The 15,917-nt window shown below is 46.8% G+C and overlaps 1 protein-coding gene across 1 annotated transcript; it reads right to left on the bottom strand.

Moving 5' to 3' along the window:
• Nucleotides 1-2,388: 2,388 nt before the first annotated feature.
• Nucleotides 2,389-14,852, bottom strand: LOC141790157 (uncharacterized). Its single transcript, XM_074669834.1, has 13 exons — nt 14,796-14,852; nt 13,781-13,886; nt 13,477-13,599; nt 13,256-13,366; nt 12,991-13,128; nt 8,476-8,548; nt 7,857-8,064; nt 5,787-7,593; nt 5,506-5,679; nt 5,070-5,243; nt 4,799-4,972; nt 4,046-4,092; nt 2,389-3,921 (listed from the first exon to the last, which is right to left on the bottom strand). The coding sequence occupies exons 1-13, from the start codon at nt 14,815-14,817 to the stop codon at nt 3,347-3,349; spliced, it is 3,732 nt and encodes a 1,243-aa protein (XP_074525935.1). The 5' UTR covers nt 14,818-14,852; the 3' UTR covers nt 2,389-3,346.
• Between the last annotated feature and the right edge of the window lie 1,065 nt (nt 14,853-15,917).

Here is a 15,917-nt window from a genome sequence, read left to right as displayed (position 1 = left end):
CAGACACTTACATTAAATAGTGATTACTGTGATTGTTTATTGCATTAAAATGTGCCTGACACTCTGGAAACCTGCCTCTGAGGCTTTGTTGACATGTGCGCACATGTGCGCCTGTCACCAAATTACAGCTGCGTGGGGTGCGCTCCGCCTTGCGCCGAGGATAGACCAGGTTGGAGCTGGCGAGCTTTCAGCGCACTTTTTTGGCACGAAATTGTCACTGCGCCAACATGAATCTGCTGACACCTCCCCCTGGCGCGCCGTCAACTCCCCCTGGCGCGCCGTCACACCCATCTCTGCGCAGACGGTCTACCAAATTGTCAAATTGGCAGCGCACGGCGGTGCGCTGCACGAAATTAGCACTGCGCAGGCTGCGCCAGGCTTGCGCCCCCTGCGCTGCGCCACGAAATTAGAGCCTGATATGTTACTACTTTGTATTCAATCATTAATTTAATGTACTGTAAATCATTACAATGTTGACTCGTTTGAAATGTATTTCTTTTTTCTTGATTCATGTCATTCAGTCAACTACCTGCATTTAACCTGTTGGCATATTATGATTCAGCTATTATAAAAACAGACCTACTGCATACTGTAACAACATCAAAAAGGTTTACTGATGAATTGAAATAAAGCAATCATTGTCATATTTAATCAGAACAGGTTTTTATTTCATTGTATATCATTATCAGACTAGGGATTTTATCATATTTGTCATTATACAGCTTTTTAAAACTAAAGTGATGAGATAAAATGGTAGTTACTGCTTTTTGCTTTGGTATTACCCACTATGTTTTTGTAAACTATGCAAAGGAAGAATACAGTAACTTCCAAATAAGGGTCAAAAGTCAAATCAGTGGTCAGGATAAATATGTAGAAAGAATAAGCTAATATAAGGCTAAAAAATTGCCACATACAAAACAATCTGCCTACAACTATTTTGGCTGGACAATGAGAAAACTTTAAAGTCATTTTTCTCAGTTCTGCATGCAAAGAAGTTACTGCCTTTTTCCTTTGTAGGACAGTACGGAGCAGGCGGCTGTCAGCTACAGAGCAAAATTACAGCACCACAAGACGTGAGCTCCTGGCAGGGGTGGAATTTACGTCACACTTCAGGCAATATCTGCTGGGGAGATCATTCACCCTCCGGACTGATCACAGCAGCCTGCGCTGGTTGACCAGGCTGAAAGAACCAGAGGGCCAGCTTGCCCGCTGGCTGGAGAAACTGGCTGAGTACGACTTCCAGGTGATCCATCGGCCAGGGAGACACAACCAGAATGCCGATGCTCTTTCCAGAAGACCGTGCCGGGAGTCATGTCCTTGCATGGTGGCAGAGACGGTGGCAGAGCCTACCCTGAGCGTCCAGCATCAGCATAAGGCAGTGCAGTACAGCCTGGATGATATTCAAGCTGAAGGGGTCGCCTAGTCGCTAGTTTGGCACTTTCAAAAATGAAGTTCATCAGCACCAGAGTTTGCCTCTTTTTGGGAGTGTATTTGGGACCAAAGACAAGGGAAAAGAGAAAACCTCTCCCAAACCCCCCACCCACTCCTTCAGTGTTTTAAAAAGCCCAGTCAGTCTGTGACAGGACAGCACCAGGTGCTCTGTGGTCTCTGTCTGAGCTCTGTATCTGTTCGTAGCTATTGCTCCATGTATAATCCTCCACTGGAGATCAGCCACACGTTTCTCCACAGGAGGCTTATAGCTGCCATTAGAGGAAAAGCCTGAGCCAAAACCTCAGTCCACCTGGACTCCCTGACTCGGGTGAGGGATCGCAGGTTCAGCACTTTCATGCAGCTCAGGTAAATCTGCTTCCCTATGCACGAGCTCAAAGTCCCCAGTACTGGACTCCTCAGCAACAGCAACAGTCCACTGTCCTCCCTCCAGTCACCCACGGCATGACTCACAGAGATGGGAAGATGTATCCATGGCTGTCTGTCCAACATTCCGCCAGACCTCTACACAGAGCAAGGCCCCTGAGGGGCCCCGACAGAGACTGCCACACCTCCTTCACCAGCTTCTGCAGCACTCTGGTTGACCTAAAGCCAGTCAGTTGAGCCAGTCTCTGGACAGGTGTTTTTGTCAGATGTCCAAGCTTCGTGATTCCTGCTTGTATGAAGGCACTTCTCAGGGTGACAGAGGACAACGTGGTGGAACTCACAAGACCGTTGCTTAAAAAGTGGCTCCTCAAACAGCTGATAGATAGATAGATAGATAGATAGATAGATAGATAGATAGATAGATAGATAGATAGATAGATAGATAGAATTTATTGTCATTGTGACACGTAAAATGCACAACAAAATTAAAAAGTGCCATACAGTTGGTCCAACATTAAAACTACAACATAACACACACACAACAGTAAAACAGCAGTAATTAATATAAAACAATAATACAAAAAGTCATTCATTTGCCATTGCACAATCCCAAAACTGTGTTAAGTGCTGTTAACACTTGTTTTCTGTGGCATTGAGGGTGGTTATTGCTGTTGGATAGAAACCTTTTTTTAATGTTTGTTCTTGTTTTGATTGTCCTGTACCATCTGCCTGATGGCAGCAGTTCAAACATTTAAGTGAAAAGTGTCCTTTACAATTTTCTTAGCTCTGTTAAAACAGAGAGCACTGTGCAGTTTGTCCAGTGAGGGGAGGAGGCAGCCCACGATTTTCTGGGCTGTGTCAATCACCCCCAAAGCGCAGTTCTCTGGGACACTGTGCAGCTGGTGAACAACACACACAAACAGTATGTCAGTACTGACTCAATGCTGTTAAAGGACACAAGCGGTTTCTGTACGGCCTTAGTACCCTCAAGAAGTGAAGCCTCTGCTGCACCTTTTTAAGCACCTCTGTGCTGTCCACCCAGGAAACAGAAGTGTGACACATGCTCCACTCTGTCCCCGTTGATGATGAGTGGTTGAATGTCAGTTTTCTTTCTCGTATAGTCGACCACTAGCTCCTTGGTCTTGGACGTATTGAGGCGCAGGTTGTTCTGACTGTTCTGATCCAAGCTTTTTGGCAGGAGTGATAATTTAAGTAAACAGTTTGTCTAATATATGAGTCAAAGCTAAAATACATCAAAGAGAAAAGTCTGAATGATTTTTTCATCATAGAGATATAAATGAGTAAAGTTGAGTGATCCAGTTTTCCTCTGAGTCCTGCTCTTTGATAACATTCAGACTGATGTGACAGGATAGAAAGAGTCAAAGGATCAGCTGAAGTTTGTGTGTGTTAGTGCAGAGGCTAAACTCTTCTTCAGCAGCTGTTTGTGTTTGTGTAGAGAGGAGGAGACTCTCCCTCCTACACACAACACACACTCACTGAGGAACACACACACTCACTGAGGAACACACACTCACTGAGGAACACACACACTCACTGAGGAACACACACTCACTGAGGAACACACACTCACTGAGGAACCAAGAGACCAGAACCCAAACCCAGGATAGAGAGGTTCAGTGAAGGTGGAGCTGAATGTGTGGAGGTGGATCAGTGAGTCAGAGGAGACTCTGTAGAAGGACAGAGTGCCAGCAGGACAGTCCACATACACTGCTACTCTGTCAGAGTCAGAGGACGGAGAGGGACGGAGGTCTGTTCTTCTGTGACCATGCCAGACAGAGTAAAATTCGTCAGAGCAAAACAGATTCCAGGACTTATCGTTCCATCCAAATAGACAATCAGAACTGTTTCCTTTCTTTCTGATTCCTCTGTAACTCACTGATATATCAACCCATCCTTTCCACTCCACCTCCCAGTAACAGCGCCCAGTCAGACCATCTCTACACAGCAGCTGCTCAAAGCGGTCAAATCTGTCTGGATGATCAGGATATGACTGATCTTCTTCCACATGTGTCACCTTCCTGTTGTTTTCAGACAGTCTGAGCTCTCTGTGAGCTGTGTTTGAGTCCAGAGTGAGTTCACAGAAATCTGATGGAGAGAAAAAGACACAACACAGCAGCAGTTTATCATCAGACACACCTGAAGGCTTCATTCTTTGTTAGCTGACAGTCTGCTGTTTGCTCATCAGGAGTCAAACTGATTCCACACTTACACTTCTTCAGACCAGGTTTTAACCTCTGCTGTCCACCATGGTCCACCCTGGAGGAAGAAACACAGTCAGAGTGATTTTCTGTCCAACATGAGTCCTAACTGCTGCTCAACATGAAGCAGTGATCCTCAGTTTGTCCCTGTGACAGAGAAACAGGCTGAAACTCATCTGAGCCAACTGTCTCCATCACTCTGTGACTTTTTCTGACAGTGTGGAGATCCTGGAGGAAAAGAAGAAGAAAAAGAAGAAGAAAAAGAGTCAAAAAGCAAAGGCTGCCTGTTGCTCTTTGGATCCATAAAGTCCACGTTCTGCTTCTCATGTCCTCTTTGAAATGAGGAAGGCCAAATCCTGCTCTACCTCTGACCTGTCTCTTTAAAGTAGTCGCTCTTTTTAGGAGTCAGGAGGAAAAATTCACCTCTATGATATTTGATCTTGTTCATTTGATCAGACAGCACTGTCTCCTAGAGATGAGCTCTTTCTATTTCTCCATCTTTTCAATCATCCTGATGATCTGACCATGGAACATCTGCCTTCTTTCTGCTCACACACATTATTAGTGGATGAACGCTCAGATGGACTTTTTCTGTAGAGAACAGAACCATCAAAGAAGTGAAGACATGCTGCTGTTTCTATTAAACAGAGTTTTTCTATTTGATGCTCTTCTGCTGCTCTGTGTGTTTCCTGGTTCAGCTCCAATCACTGCTCTGAAAAGAATCAAACAGATTCAGTCTTTGAGCTCTTGTTGTCTGCTTTTACCTCAGTGTGTCCAGTCTGCAGAGTGGATCCTCAAGTCCAGCAGAAAGCTGCTCCACTCCTGAGTCTCCTGGATGATTGTAGCTCAGGTCCAGCTCTCTCAGGTGTGAGGGGTTGGAGCTCAGAGCTGAGGCCAGAGAAGCACAGCCTCTCTCTGTGATCAGACATCCTGACAGTCTGAGGTTAGAAAAAGAATCAGGCAATAAGAAAAAGTCCACTGATTATCACCATTTCTTTATCTCTGACCTCAAGCAGGATGAGCCAAAGACCTGACCTGAGAGTTTCCAGTTTGCAGTGTGGACTCTTCAGTCCAGCACACAGAGTCTGGACTCCTGAATCCTGCAGGTTGTTGTTACTCAGGTCCAGGTCTCTGAGCCTGGAGGACTGTGAGCTGAGGACTGAGGACAGAGCTTCACAGCTTCTCTCTGACAGGTTACATCCATGAAACCTTTGAAGACATGAACATTTTCTGAATTTAGTAAATTACAAAAGATTGAAAGCCATGTATGTTTCTCTTTCTTTATAATCATTATAACTTCTTTTTAAGACTAGCCTGATTTTTTTCAGACTTTAGTAAAGATTGACTGAATGTGTTGACTTTCCAGACCTTTCGTCATTAACATTTTGAGCAACTTCAGTCATGTGAGGCTTTATGAATCACTGGGTTATTTTCTCTGACAGTAAAATTCTATGTTAAGTTTCACCCTGACCTGAGAGTTTCCAGTTTGCAGTGTGGACTCTTCAGTCCAGCACACAGAGTCTGGACTCCTGAATCCTGCAGGTCGTTGTGTCTCAGGTCCAGGTCTCTGAGTCTGGAGGACTGTGAGCTGAGGACTGAGGACAGAGCTTCACAGCTTCTCTCTGACAGGTTACATCCACTCAGCCTGAAGGAGATCATGGAAAGAGAACAAACAGATGTTTTCAGTGTCATGAACAGAATTAATTCTGTTTCAGATGTCTCACTCATTCACTCATTCACTCATTCACTCACTCAGCTTTGTTTGCAGCTCTGATCACTGGCAGCAGCCTCAGAAGAGCCTCCTCTGAAGCAGAGTATTTATTCAGGTCAAACAGGTCCAGATCTTTGTCTGAGGACAGTAAGATGAAGCCCAGAGCTGACCACTGAGCAGGAGACAGTCGATCTGTGGACAGACGTCCTGATCTCAGGGTCTGTTGGATCTGCTCTTCTAGAGAACGATCATTCAGTTCATTCAGACAGTGGAACAGGTTGATGCTTTGCTCTGCAGACACATCCTCACTGATCTTCTTCTTGATGTACTCGACTGTATTCAAATTGGTCCAGTAGTTACTTCCTGTCTGTGTCAGCAGACCTCTCAGGAGACTCTGATTGGTCTGCAGAGAGAGACCCAGGAGGAAGCGCAGGAACAAGTCCAGGTGTCCGTTTGGACTCTGTAAGGCCTTGTCCACAGCACTCTGATGGAGACGTTCCAGTTCAGGTTTGACTCTAAAGATTTTAGAGATCAAGGATGTTGTTGCTTGTTGTTCTTCCATCAGGTTGAGCCCAGACTTGGTGAAGGTCAGATGGACGTGAAGAGCAGCCAGAAACTCCTGAACGCTCAGATGGATGAAGCAGAACACCTTGTCCTGGTACAGTCCTCTCTCCTCTCTAAAGATCTGTGTGAACACTCCTGAGTACCAAGAGGCGTCTCTGATGTTGATGCCACACTCTGTCAGGTCTGATTCATAGAAGATCAGGTTTCCTTTCTGCAGCTGCTCAAAAGCCAGTTTTCCCAGAGACTCAATCATCTTCCTGCTCTCTGGACTCCAGACAGGATCAGTCTCAGCTCCTCCATCATACTTGATGCTCTTCACTTTGGACTGAACCAGCAGGAAGTGGATGTACATCTGAGTCAGGGTCCTGGGCAGCTGTCCCCCCTCTCTGGTCTTCAGCACATCCTCCAGAACTGTAGCAGTGATCCAGCAGAAGACCGGGATGTGGCACATGATGTGGAGGCTTCTGGAGGTCTTGATGTGGGAGATGATGGTGCTGGCCTGATCCTCATCTCTGGATCTCTTCCTGAAGTACTCCTCCTTCTGAGGGTCAGTGAACCCTCTGACCTCTATCACCATGTCAACACACTCAGGAGGGATGTGATTGGCTGCTGCAGGTCGTGTGGTTATCCAGAGGCGAGCAGAGGGAAGCAGGTTCCCCCTGATGAGGTTTGTCAGCAGCACATCCACTGAGGTGGACTCTGTACCATCAGTCAGGACCTGGTTGTTGTGGAAGTCCAGAGGAAGTCGACACTCATCCAGACCGTCAAAGATGAACAGGACCTGGAACTCTTCAAACCTGCAGAGTCCTGCTTCTTTGGTTTGAGGGAAGAAGTGATGAAGCAGTTCCACCAAGCTGAACTTTCTCTCTTTCAGCACATTCAGCTCTCTGAAAGGGAATGGAAATGTGAACTGGATGTCCTGGTTGCTTTTGTCTTCAGCCCAGTCCGGAGTGAACTTCTGTGTTAAGACTGTTTTCCCGATGCCAGCCACTCCCTTTGTCAGCACTCTTCTGATTGGTTCCTGTCTTCCAGGTGGGCCTTTAAAGATGTCTTCTTGTCTGATGCTAGTTTCTGCTCTGTCTGGTGTCCTGGATGCTGCTTCAATCTGTCTGACCTCATGTTCCTCATTGACCTCTCCAGTCCCTCCCTCTGTGATGTAGAGCTCTGTGTAGATCTGGTTCAGAAGGGTTGGGTTTCCTGCTTTAGCGATCCCCTCAAACACACACTGGAACTTCTCCTTCAGCTCAGACTTCACTTTACATCTGCACTCTGGAACAACAGCTCCTGAATGAAGAAAACAGAAATGTAATGAATGATGTGAAGCTACAATCAGTCTGATGAGTTTCAACTTTCAGACATCAGGATGGATTTGATTTGTCTCCTCTCTGAAATCTCTTCAGCTCATCAGTTGTGAACAGTTTTTCTCAGCTCATAGATGTGATCCAAATGTGAGCGTCATGGTAAGAGCAGAGTTTGAAATGTAAACCTCTCCCATGTTGTCTCCATTTCCTCTTTCCATCATGTTAAATGTGTTCAAATCCTCTTACTGCTCTGCAGACAGTCAGCCAGCTCCTCCTGCTTCATTCTCCTCAGGAAGTGCAGAGTGATCTTCAGGAAGGCCTCTCTGCTCCTCCTCTGCTCTTCATCCTCATCCTCCCTCTGACTCTCAAAGCATTCTGGGTAATCTGGACTCAGAGCTCTCTGGATCTCCTTCAGCTGGCTCTTTACGAAGCTGATGATGTTCTCCTGGAGCAGCTGGAAGAGAAGAAAATGTCAGGTTGAACTTGTAGAAGCTCAGATCAGATCATGTGTGACAGACAGAAAGCCTGCTGGTCTGCAGAGTCCAGCATGGAGACTGGATCACAAAGCTGCTCCACCTCTTAGTCTGTGGATGCTCCTGTCTTCTACAAATCAAGTTTCTATGAAATAAACTCTGCTGACAAAGTCTGAGTCTGTGTGAGAGCAGCATCCAGCATGACCTCTGACCTGTGAGTGTGAGCAGCTCAGAAATGTGCGGCTTCATTCAATCAGTCAAACACTGAGTGTGAAGAGAATTCAGGCAGAGATGATGTTTGCAGTGTGATCAGGAAAGCATTCAGAAAGCTCCAAACACAATGAGTGTGTGCTCTGAGGCTCAGGAGGAGCTGTGTTTGGACATTTACACACCATCAATATGGAGTCCAGCTGTGTGTGATGCTGCTGGGCAGACTGACCAATGGGAGCCTCTGATCTCTGAACTCTGAGGAACAAACAGAAGATCATGGAGTGTTTCTTATGGTGTGGCCACACCAAACGCGAATTTGCGGCGCAATTAGATACAAAGTCAATGCAAAGACGTTTAGCCGCCGATTCGCCTCGGGCGGCGCGATTTCGCGCGTTTGGCGCGGCGAGTTTGGAGCGTTCACGCGTTTGGGCGGTAGACGCGAATTCGCTCGAGTTCAAAATATTCCCCCACGACGTCATTGTTTTGACAACATTGGGGGGGCAACTGCCGCCTGCTCCGGCTCCAACTCCGCCGGAGGATGGAGGAGAAAACAATCTGTGCGGTGTGTCATCATCCAGAGTTGTACGGTACGACATGTGTACTCTGTAGAGACCGGAAAAACAGGAGCAGGCTTGGTTGAAAGTCTCTGAGGAGACAGGTTTTGAATGGAAGTTCTGAAAACATTTGTTCCCAGCTGGATTTGCCTGCACGGGTCATCACTGAGTCCGACTGTGTTTTCCTCAGCGGAGTTTTGAGCAGGGGCAGAGCCAGGGAAAAGATGGAAGTTCTCTGTGCTCCTCTCTTTCCTCCACCCCTTCATTATCCCCAGGGAGACCTCCGGGAACATGGGTCGGGGGTTCGGGGGGTCGGGGGTACGGGGGGGTCGGAGGTTCGGGGGATCGGGGATGAGATCGCAGGGAACAGCCAAGCAGGGCTGGTGGATTACCAGGGAGAGGCAGAGGCATTGATTGTGATCTCCAAAGCTTTCACACACTCTCCTGTCATGCTTTGGAAACCACAGCTCATTGTTTTTCAGCTGCTCTTTTGGACTTTCGGTCTTTAAATGAACGAGCTCTCTACTCCGCATGCGCAGTACCGCGCATTCGCGTATTCGCGCCTCAGCTTGTCAAAAAAGTCCAGCGGCGAGACTCGGGCGTTCACGCGGCGCGTGACAAGCCATTCGCGCGAGTAAATTCGCGTGTTCGCGTTTGGTGTGGCCGCGGCATAACAGAGTGACACACAGTGTTCATGTGATAGACTCTATCTGCTGGATCCTCCTACAAACACAGGACACACATGGAGAGACATGCTGAGTCCAGCTCTTTCTGCCTCCAGTCCTGTTTACTGCTGTTGGATCCTGATAGAAACACAAAGACTGAAACATGTTCACCTTTCAAATGATTTCGAATGATGCGCTTTTAGCGGTAGCAGCAAAGTTTGGCAGCTCTCTGTTATTACTCTGCTTTTTTTGCTATATTTTTTTATCTTTTAATGGGTTTTTTTTGCTTTTTTTTGCTCAATACTGGACTTTTTTTGACATCAACTCATGGATATGTCTGTTGGAAGGAGAGTTTATTCAAGAGAGGAGCTTCTTGCATTACGATGGAGCAAATCTGGAGGATATCACCCTATTCCTGCTGAGATAAAGAAGCCTTTCCGAGGATGTCGTGCTGGTGCAAAGTTAAAGGCCAGGAGATGGAGATACAAGCCCTTTCTTCCTTCAGTCATCATGGGGAATGTCAACTCTCTGCCCAACAAAAAGAATGAACTAGAGATACTGGTGAAGACACAAAATGTATACCGTGAGTGCAGCCTCATGTGCTTTACTGAGACCTGGTTGAATCAAAACATCTCTGATTCCTGTGTGGATATCCCTGGCTTCACGCTGATATGTCTGGACAGAGACACCAAAGCTAGTGGCAAGTCAAAAGGTGGAGGACTGGTTTTATACATCAATCAGAGATGGTGTAATCCTGATCATACTACAGTCAAGGTGAAGATGTGTTGTCCGGACATTGAACTGTTGGCAGTTGGGATGAGGCCATATTACCTTCCCAGAGAATTCAGTCATATAATAACAATCCTCGTGTACATTCCACCCAAAGCAACTGCTGAAGTTCCATGTGATGTTATCCAAGAAACTGTTGCCAGGCTACAGACTCAACATCCTGAGGCTCTCATAATAATATCTGGAGACTTTAACCATGTTAGCCTCTCCTCTTATCTCACTGGATTTAAACAGTTTGTTAATTGCCCAACCAGAGTGAACAGAACACTTGATCTTCTATATGCCAACGTCAAAGATGCATACAGTGCCACTGCATTACCACCACTGGGCAGGTCGGATCACAATCTGGTTTTACTTCAGTCTTGTTACAGACCCTGCGTATTGAGGCAGCATGCAACTACTGTAACAGTTAGAAAATGGACACCTGAGGCCAGTGAGGCTCTGAGAGACTGCTTTGAGTGCACAGACTGGAATGTATTGTTAGAAACAGATGAAAATAGTATAGATATTGATAAACAGGTTGACTGTTTTACTGAATACATCAACTTCTGTAAAGACAAAATCATACCATCAAAGACTGTACTCCGCTTCCCCAATAACAAACCCTGGATCACAAGTGACATCAAGGATATCCTCAATCAGAAAAAGGAAGCCTTTAGAGATGGCGACAAAGAACGGCTCAAACTGGTGCAAAAAGTGCTGAAGAGGAGATTAAGGGAGGCTAAGGTGAAATATAAAAAGAACATTGAGAGAAAACTACAAAATAATAACATGCGGGAGGTGTGGAGAGGAATCAACAACATCTCTGGATATAACACAAAGACAAGGCAGCCAATTGTGGGTGATGTTGAACGTGCTAATGAATTCAACCAGTTCTTCAACAAGTTTGACACAGCGACCACTTCCTCTTCTACTGCTGCTCCTTCTACACATCTGTGTCTCTCCACCACCCCTGCTACATCCCCTCTTACACCTGTGCCTCCTCCACCGTCACCGTCTGTCACAGCTTTAGGAGTGAGGTTAGAGTTAGGAAGACAGTGCTCAGGGAAGGCTGCTGGTCCAGATGGTGTGTGTCCAAGACTGCTTAAGGACTGCGCTGCCCAATTGTGTGAACCCCTTCAGAGGATCTTCAACCTGAGTCTACAGTTGGGTCAGGTCCCGGCTCTGTGGAAAACATCTTGTATTGTACCGGTACCAAAACTCAAATGCCCAGCTGAACTTAACGGCTACAGACCAGTTGCCCTCACCTCACATGTTATGAAAACCTTTGAGAGACTGCTTTTACGTCTGTTGAGACTTGAGGTCAAAGACACACTAGAACCTCTGCAGTTTGCATATAGAAATCATATTGGAGTGGATGATGCAGTTACAAACATGCTCCACCGTGCCCTGTGCTATCTAGAAGAACCTGGCACCTATGTAAGAATTATGTTCTTTGATTTTTCAAGTGCATTTAACACCATCCAGCCCATGATACTGAGAGATAAGCTCAAAGACATAGGAGTGAACCCATCCTTTGTCTCCTGGATCACAGACTATCTCACAGAGAGGCCACAGTTTGTCAGGTTGGGAAACTGCGTCTCGGGGACAGTTATGAGCAGCACAGGGGCTCCACAAGGAACTGTTCTGGCTCCATTCCTATTCACACTTTATACTGCAGACTTCAAATACAACCCTGAGTCCTGTCACATCCAAAAATACTCCGATGACACTGCTATTGTGGCGTGTATCCAAAATGGACAGGAATCTGAATACAGGGATCTGATAAAGGCTTTCTGTGACTGGAGTCATAGAAATTGTCTCCTACTGAACACCTCAAAAACAAAGGAAATGATTGTGGATTTCCGAAAGTCTGGGCTCTGCCATCAGCCAGTCAACATCCATGGGGTGGACGTGGAGGTGGTTCCAACCTACAAATATCTTGGTGTAAATCTGGACAACAAGTTGGACTGGTCCCTTAATACAGATGCACTCTTTAAGAAGGGGCAGAGCCGTCTCTTTTTCTTAAGGAAGCTCAGATCAATTGATGTCTGTGGAAAGCTGCTGCAGATGTTTTATCAGTCTGTGGTAGCGGGTGTTTTGTTTTATGGTGCAGTCTGCTCGGGAAATAAAGCAGAAGGCCATCATTCGTCACACTGATCACCGACTTCACATCATCCTTGACCAGAGAAACAGCAGCAGTGGACGACTCACGTCTGTGCGCTTCAGGACTGAGAGATACAGAAGATCGTTCCTCCCTGCAGCCATCAGAGTCTTTAATTCTTTAATCTTTGGAAGATGAGCCCAAACTACATGAATTTCCCTTCGGGGGTGAATAAAGTATTTTATCTATCTATCAATCTATCAATCTATCTATCTATCTATCTATCTATCTATCTATCTATCTATCTATCTATCTATCTATCTATCTATCTATCTATCTATCTACCTTCACAGAGAAAACACCTACCACAGTTAGCGCCGAATGTTTCACACGCAACAACAGGAAGTTACCTTTGAAACACTCACCTTTCATCAAAACTAAGCTCTGAAGATTTGAAATCATGACGTAAACCCATAGACCGATCACTCTTTAAGGAGACACAACTGGGTCCAGGTCCAGGTCTCTTATTTCTGAAAGAATCATAAGCACAGAAACAGTTCAACAACGCTCTGAGTTTAGCAAATAATAACACTTTAAAGCTCTTACATTTCATCAGCAGACTGTCGGCCATCTTTGAAGTCAATATATCGATCATTAGACAGATCACTCTTTAAGGAGACACAGCTGGGTCCAGGTCCAGGAGAGTCTGGTCTCTCATGTTTGACCCTGACAGAATCACAAACACTGATAAACAAACATGAACACTAAAAATCTTTCAGGTTTGAGTTCTGCTGGAATTTACCACAAACTTTTCTAAAGTTTGAATTCTGATAAAAACACTGAGATGGATTCTTACTTTAGACGATCAGACTGACGCACAGATTTGAAGGTAGGAGGTTCAGGCATAGACCAATCACTCTTTAAGGAGACACAGCTGGGTCCAGGTCCAGGTTCAGGAGAGTCTGGTCTCTCATGTTTGACCCTGACAGAATCACAAACACTGAAAATCTTCCAGATTTCAGTTCTTCTGAAATTTACCACAAACTTTTCTAAAGTTTAAATTCTGATAAAAACGCTGAGATGGATTCTTACTTTAGACGATCAGACTGACGCACAGATTTGAAGGTAGGAGGTTCAGGCATAGACCTGTCACTCTTTAAGGAGACACAGCTGGGTCCAGGTCCAGTGCAGTCTGATCTATTCTGACACTTTTTGCTTCAAAACACACACACACACACACACACACACACACACACACACACACACACACACACACACACACACACACACACACACACACACACACACACACACACACACACACACACAGCTGTAAGTGTGAATAATGATGGTGCAGTGATGTTAGTCCATGGACAGTTAGAGATCCTGGTCTCACCTCTGAGCTCTGGTCTGGCTCTCATGGTCCCCACACAGAGGGAGGGTTTTAGAGGGAGTGGCTCCCTCCTCTCTGTCCTCACTCTGATCCATAGCAGAGCCCCCACCTTCACATAAACATAACAACATGTTCATTCATTACATCAAGCTTCACAGCGCACACACACACACGCACACACAAGCACACACACACACACACACACACACACACACACACACACACACACACACACACACACACACACACACACTGCTGTCTGACACAGTGTCTTTCCAGATCCAACCACCAGGTGGAGCCACATTCCTTCTGTTCCTCTTAATGAGTCCAGGGGCCTGTATTACGAAGCTGGATTAGCTCTTAGAGAGATTACTTCCAGGATAAGTTTTGGGTTTTCCGTACTACGAATGTGGATCTCTTTTTATTCAGACACGTTGCCCCGGTAACTGATGCTGAACGGCAAACCTGGTCCGGAGCAGGTTAAGTTCCAGGGCTCACGGGGTATGACAGACCGCCCGCTGACCATCGGTTCTCTCGGGCTGGCATGAAAGACCGCTTAGTCACCAATTTGCTCAGCCGGAGTGAAGTCCTCCGGTGCGGGACTACCCCCTGTCTTGGCCCGACATTTTTCTTATAGGTGGTGAACAAACAATATCTTACTGATCATCATAACTGAGACTGTGAAGGAGCGTCTCTGAGCGCTCCTCTTCCCCGTTCAGCGCGTGACTCTCTCTCTCTCTCCTGGCCGGAGAGCATGGGGACGGGAGCGCGCGGAGCATGATTCATCGCCCCAGTAAAGAACAAACAGAGCTCATAACTCTCAGCAGGACCGCATTTATGACCCGCGGTCCTGCTTCCACGCACAACTATCCTGTGGTAGGCTGCCGGGGGTGCACACTCGGCTCCTACATAACCCAGAAATGCACACACACACACACACACACACACACACACACACACACACACACACACACACACACACACACACACACACACACACACACACACGAACGCTCACCTGCTGATGAGGATGCGTTCATTCCTGTTCAAGGGGTCAAACCGGGGCACTTCCTAGTGTAACAGATTGTTCTATTAGTCTGTCTGTATCAGGTATTTAGTTCGCCTTTTCAGTCATATGTTCCTTATGAGTTGCCATAGGAGCCGTAAAGCGGTGGTTGTTGTGGTAAGAAACGAGTGGCGGTCTCTCAGTTTGGAGGTGGAATAAAGTGGAAGCTGTGGATGCCGAAGCTCCCTGCCTACGTGCTCTTTTATCATCAATACACTTTACATGCCGAACTCAAAGAACCCAGAAAGCTCGGTTACATTGGTGGCAGCGGTGGTTCTTTCTGTGAGTGCTTAGTTGGTCTTTGTTTCGCTGTGTCGTCTCGGCTTTCGCTGTCGTTCATTAGCTTAGCTTCCTCAGTATAGCTAGCCCGCTTACCTGTTGAGCTGCGTGACTTTACCAAGTGATAGCCATGTGGTCCGGATACGAAGACCCTCTGAAACCAGGCACGGGGAGGATCTCCGGCCGTTCGCCCGGCAGGGATGTATGTGTTGATCTGCCCACTCCTTTCGCCGGCGATGGAAGCCAGAGTTTTCTCGGCTGGGTGAGACAGTTGGAGGTGGCGATCCGAGCAGCCGTGGGCTACGGCAGAGACTATGATGAAGAGCTGCTGCGCATCCTCCCTACTCGTCTGTGCAAATCGGCGTTTTTGCTCTGGGACAGCCTTCCTGAAGCAGTTAAGTCAGATTATGCTGCTGTTAAAGAGAGACTTGGGGTGGCTTTTGGCCAGAGACAGTATTTGGACCGCTTCAGAGCTAACTTATCTGCTCGGTCACGAGCTCCCGGCGAAAGCTTGGAGGTGTATGCAGCTGATGTGAGCCGGCTCGTGACGGAGGCGTTCCCGGAGTATGGCGCAGCTGCACAGAGAGAAGAGAAGTTTCGTCGCTTCCTGGCTGGCCTGGATCCGATGCTGAAAGCCAAGTGTCTGGAGCAGGGTGCTACGGATTTGGAGGAGGCTCTGACTATAGCGGAGCGTTGTGAAAATGCCAGAGAGGCCCTGCAGAGAGAGTGTGTGAGTACTTACCCCGTCACCCAGCTAGCTGTGGGCTCCACGACGGTGCAGTCTGTGTCGGTGAC

Source organism: Halichoeres trimaculatus, unplaced genomic scaffold (assembly GCF_033239565.1).
Source record: "Halichoeres trimaculatus isolate MK-OKI-2021-1 unplaced genomic scaffold, fHalTri1.1 fHalTri1_scaffold_5, whole genome shotgun sequence".
Taxonomy (NCBI): domain Eukaryota; kingdom Metazoa; phylum Chordata; class Actinopteri; order Labriformes; family Labridae; genus Halichoeres; species Halichoeres trimaculatus.
Note: the sequence above shows the minus strand (reverse complement) of the source record. Positions and strands in the feature narration are given on the sequence as shown.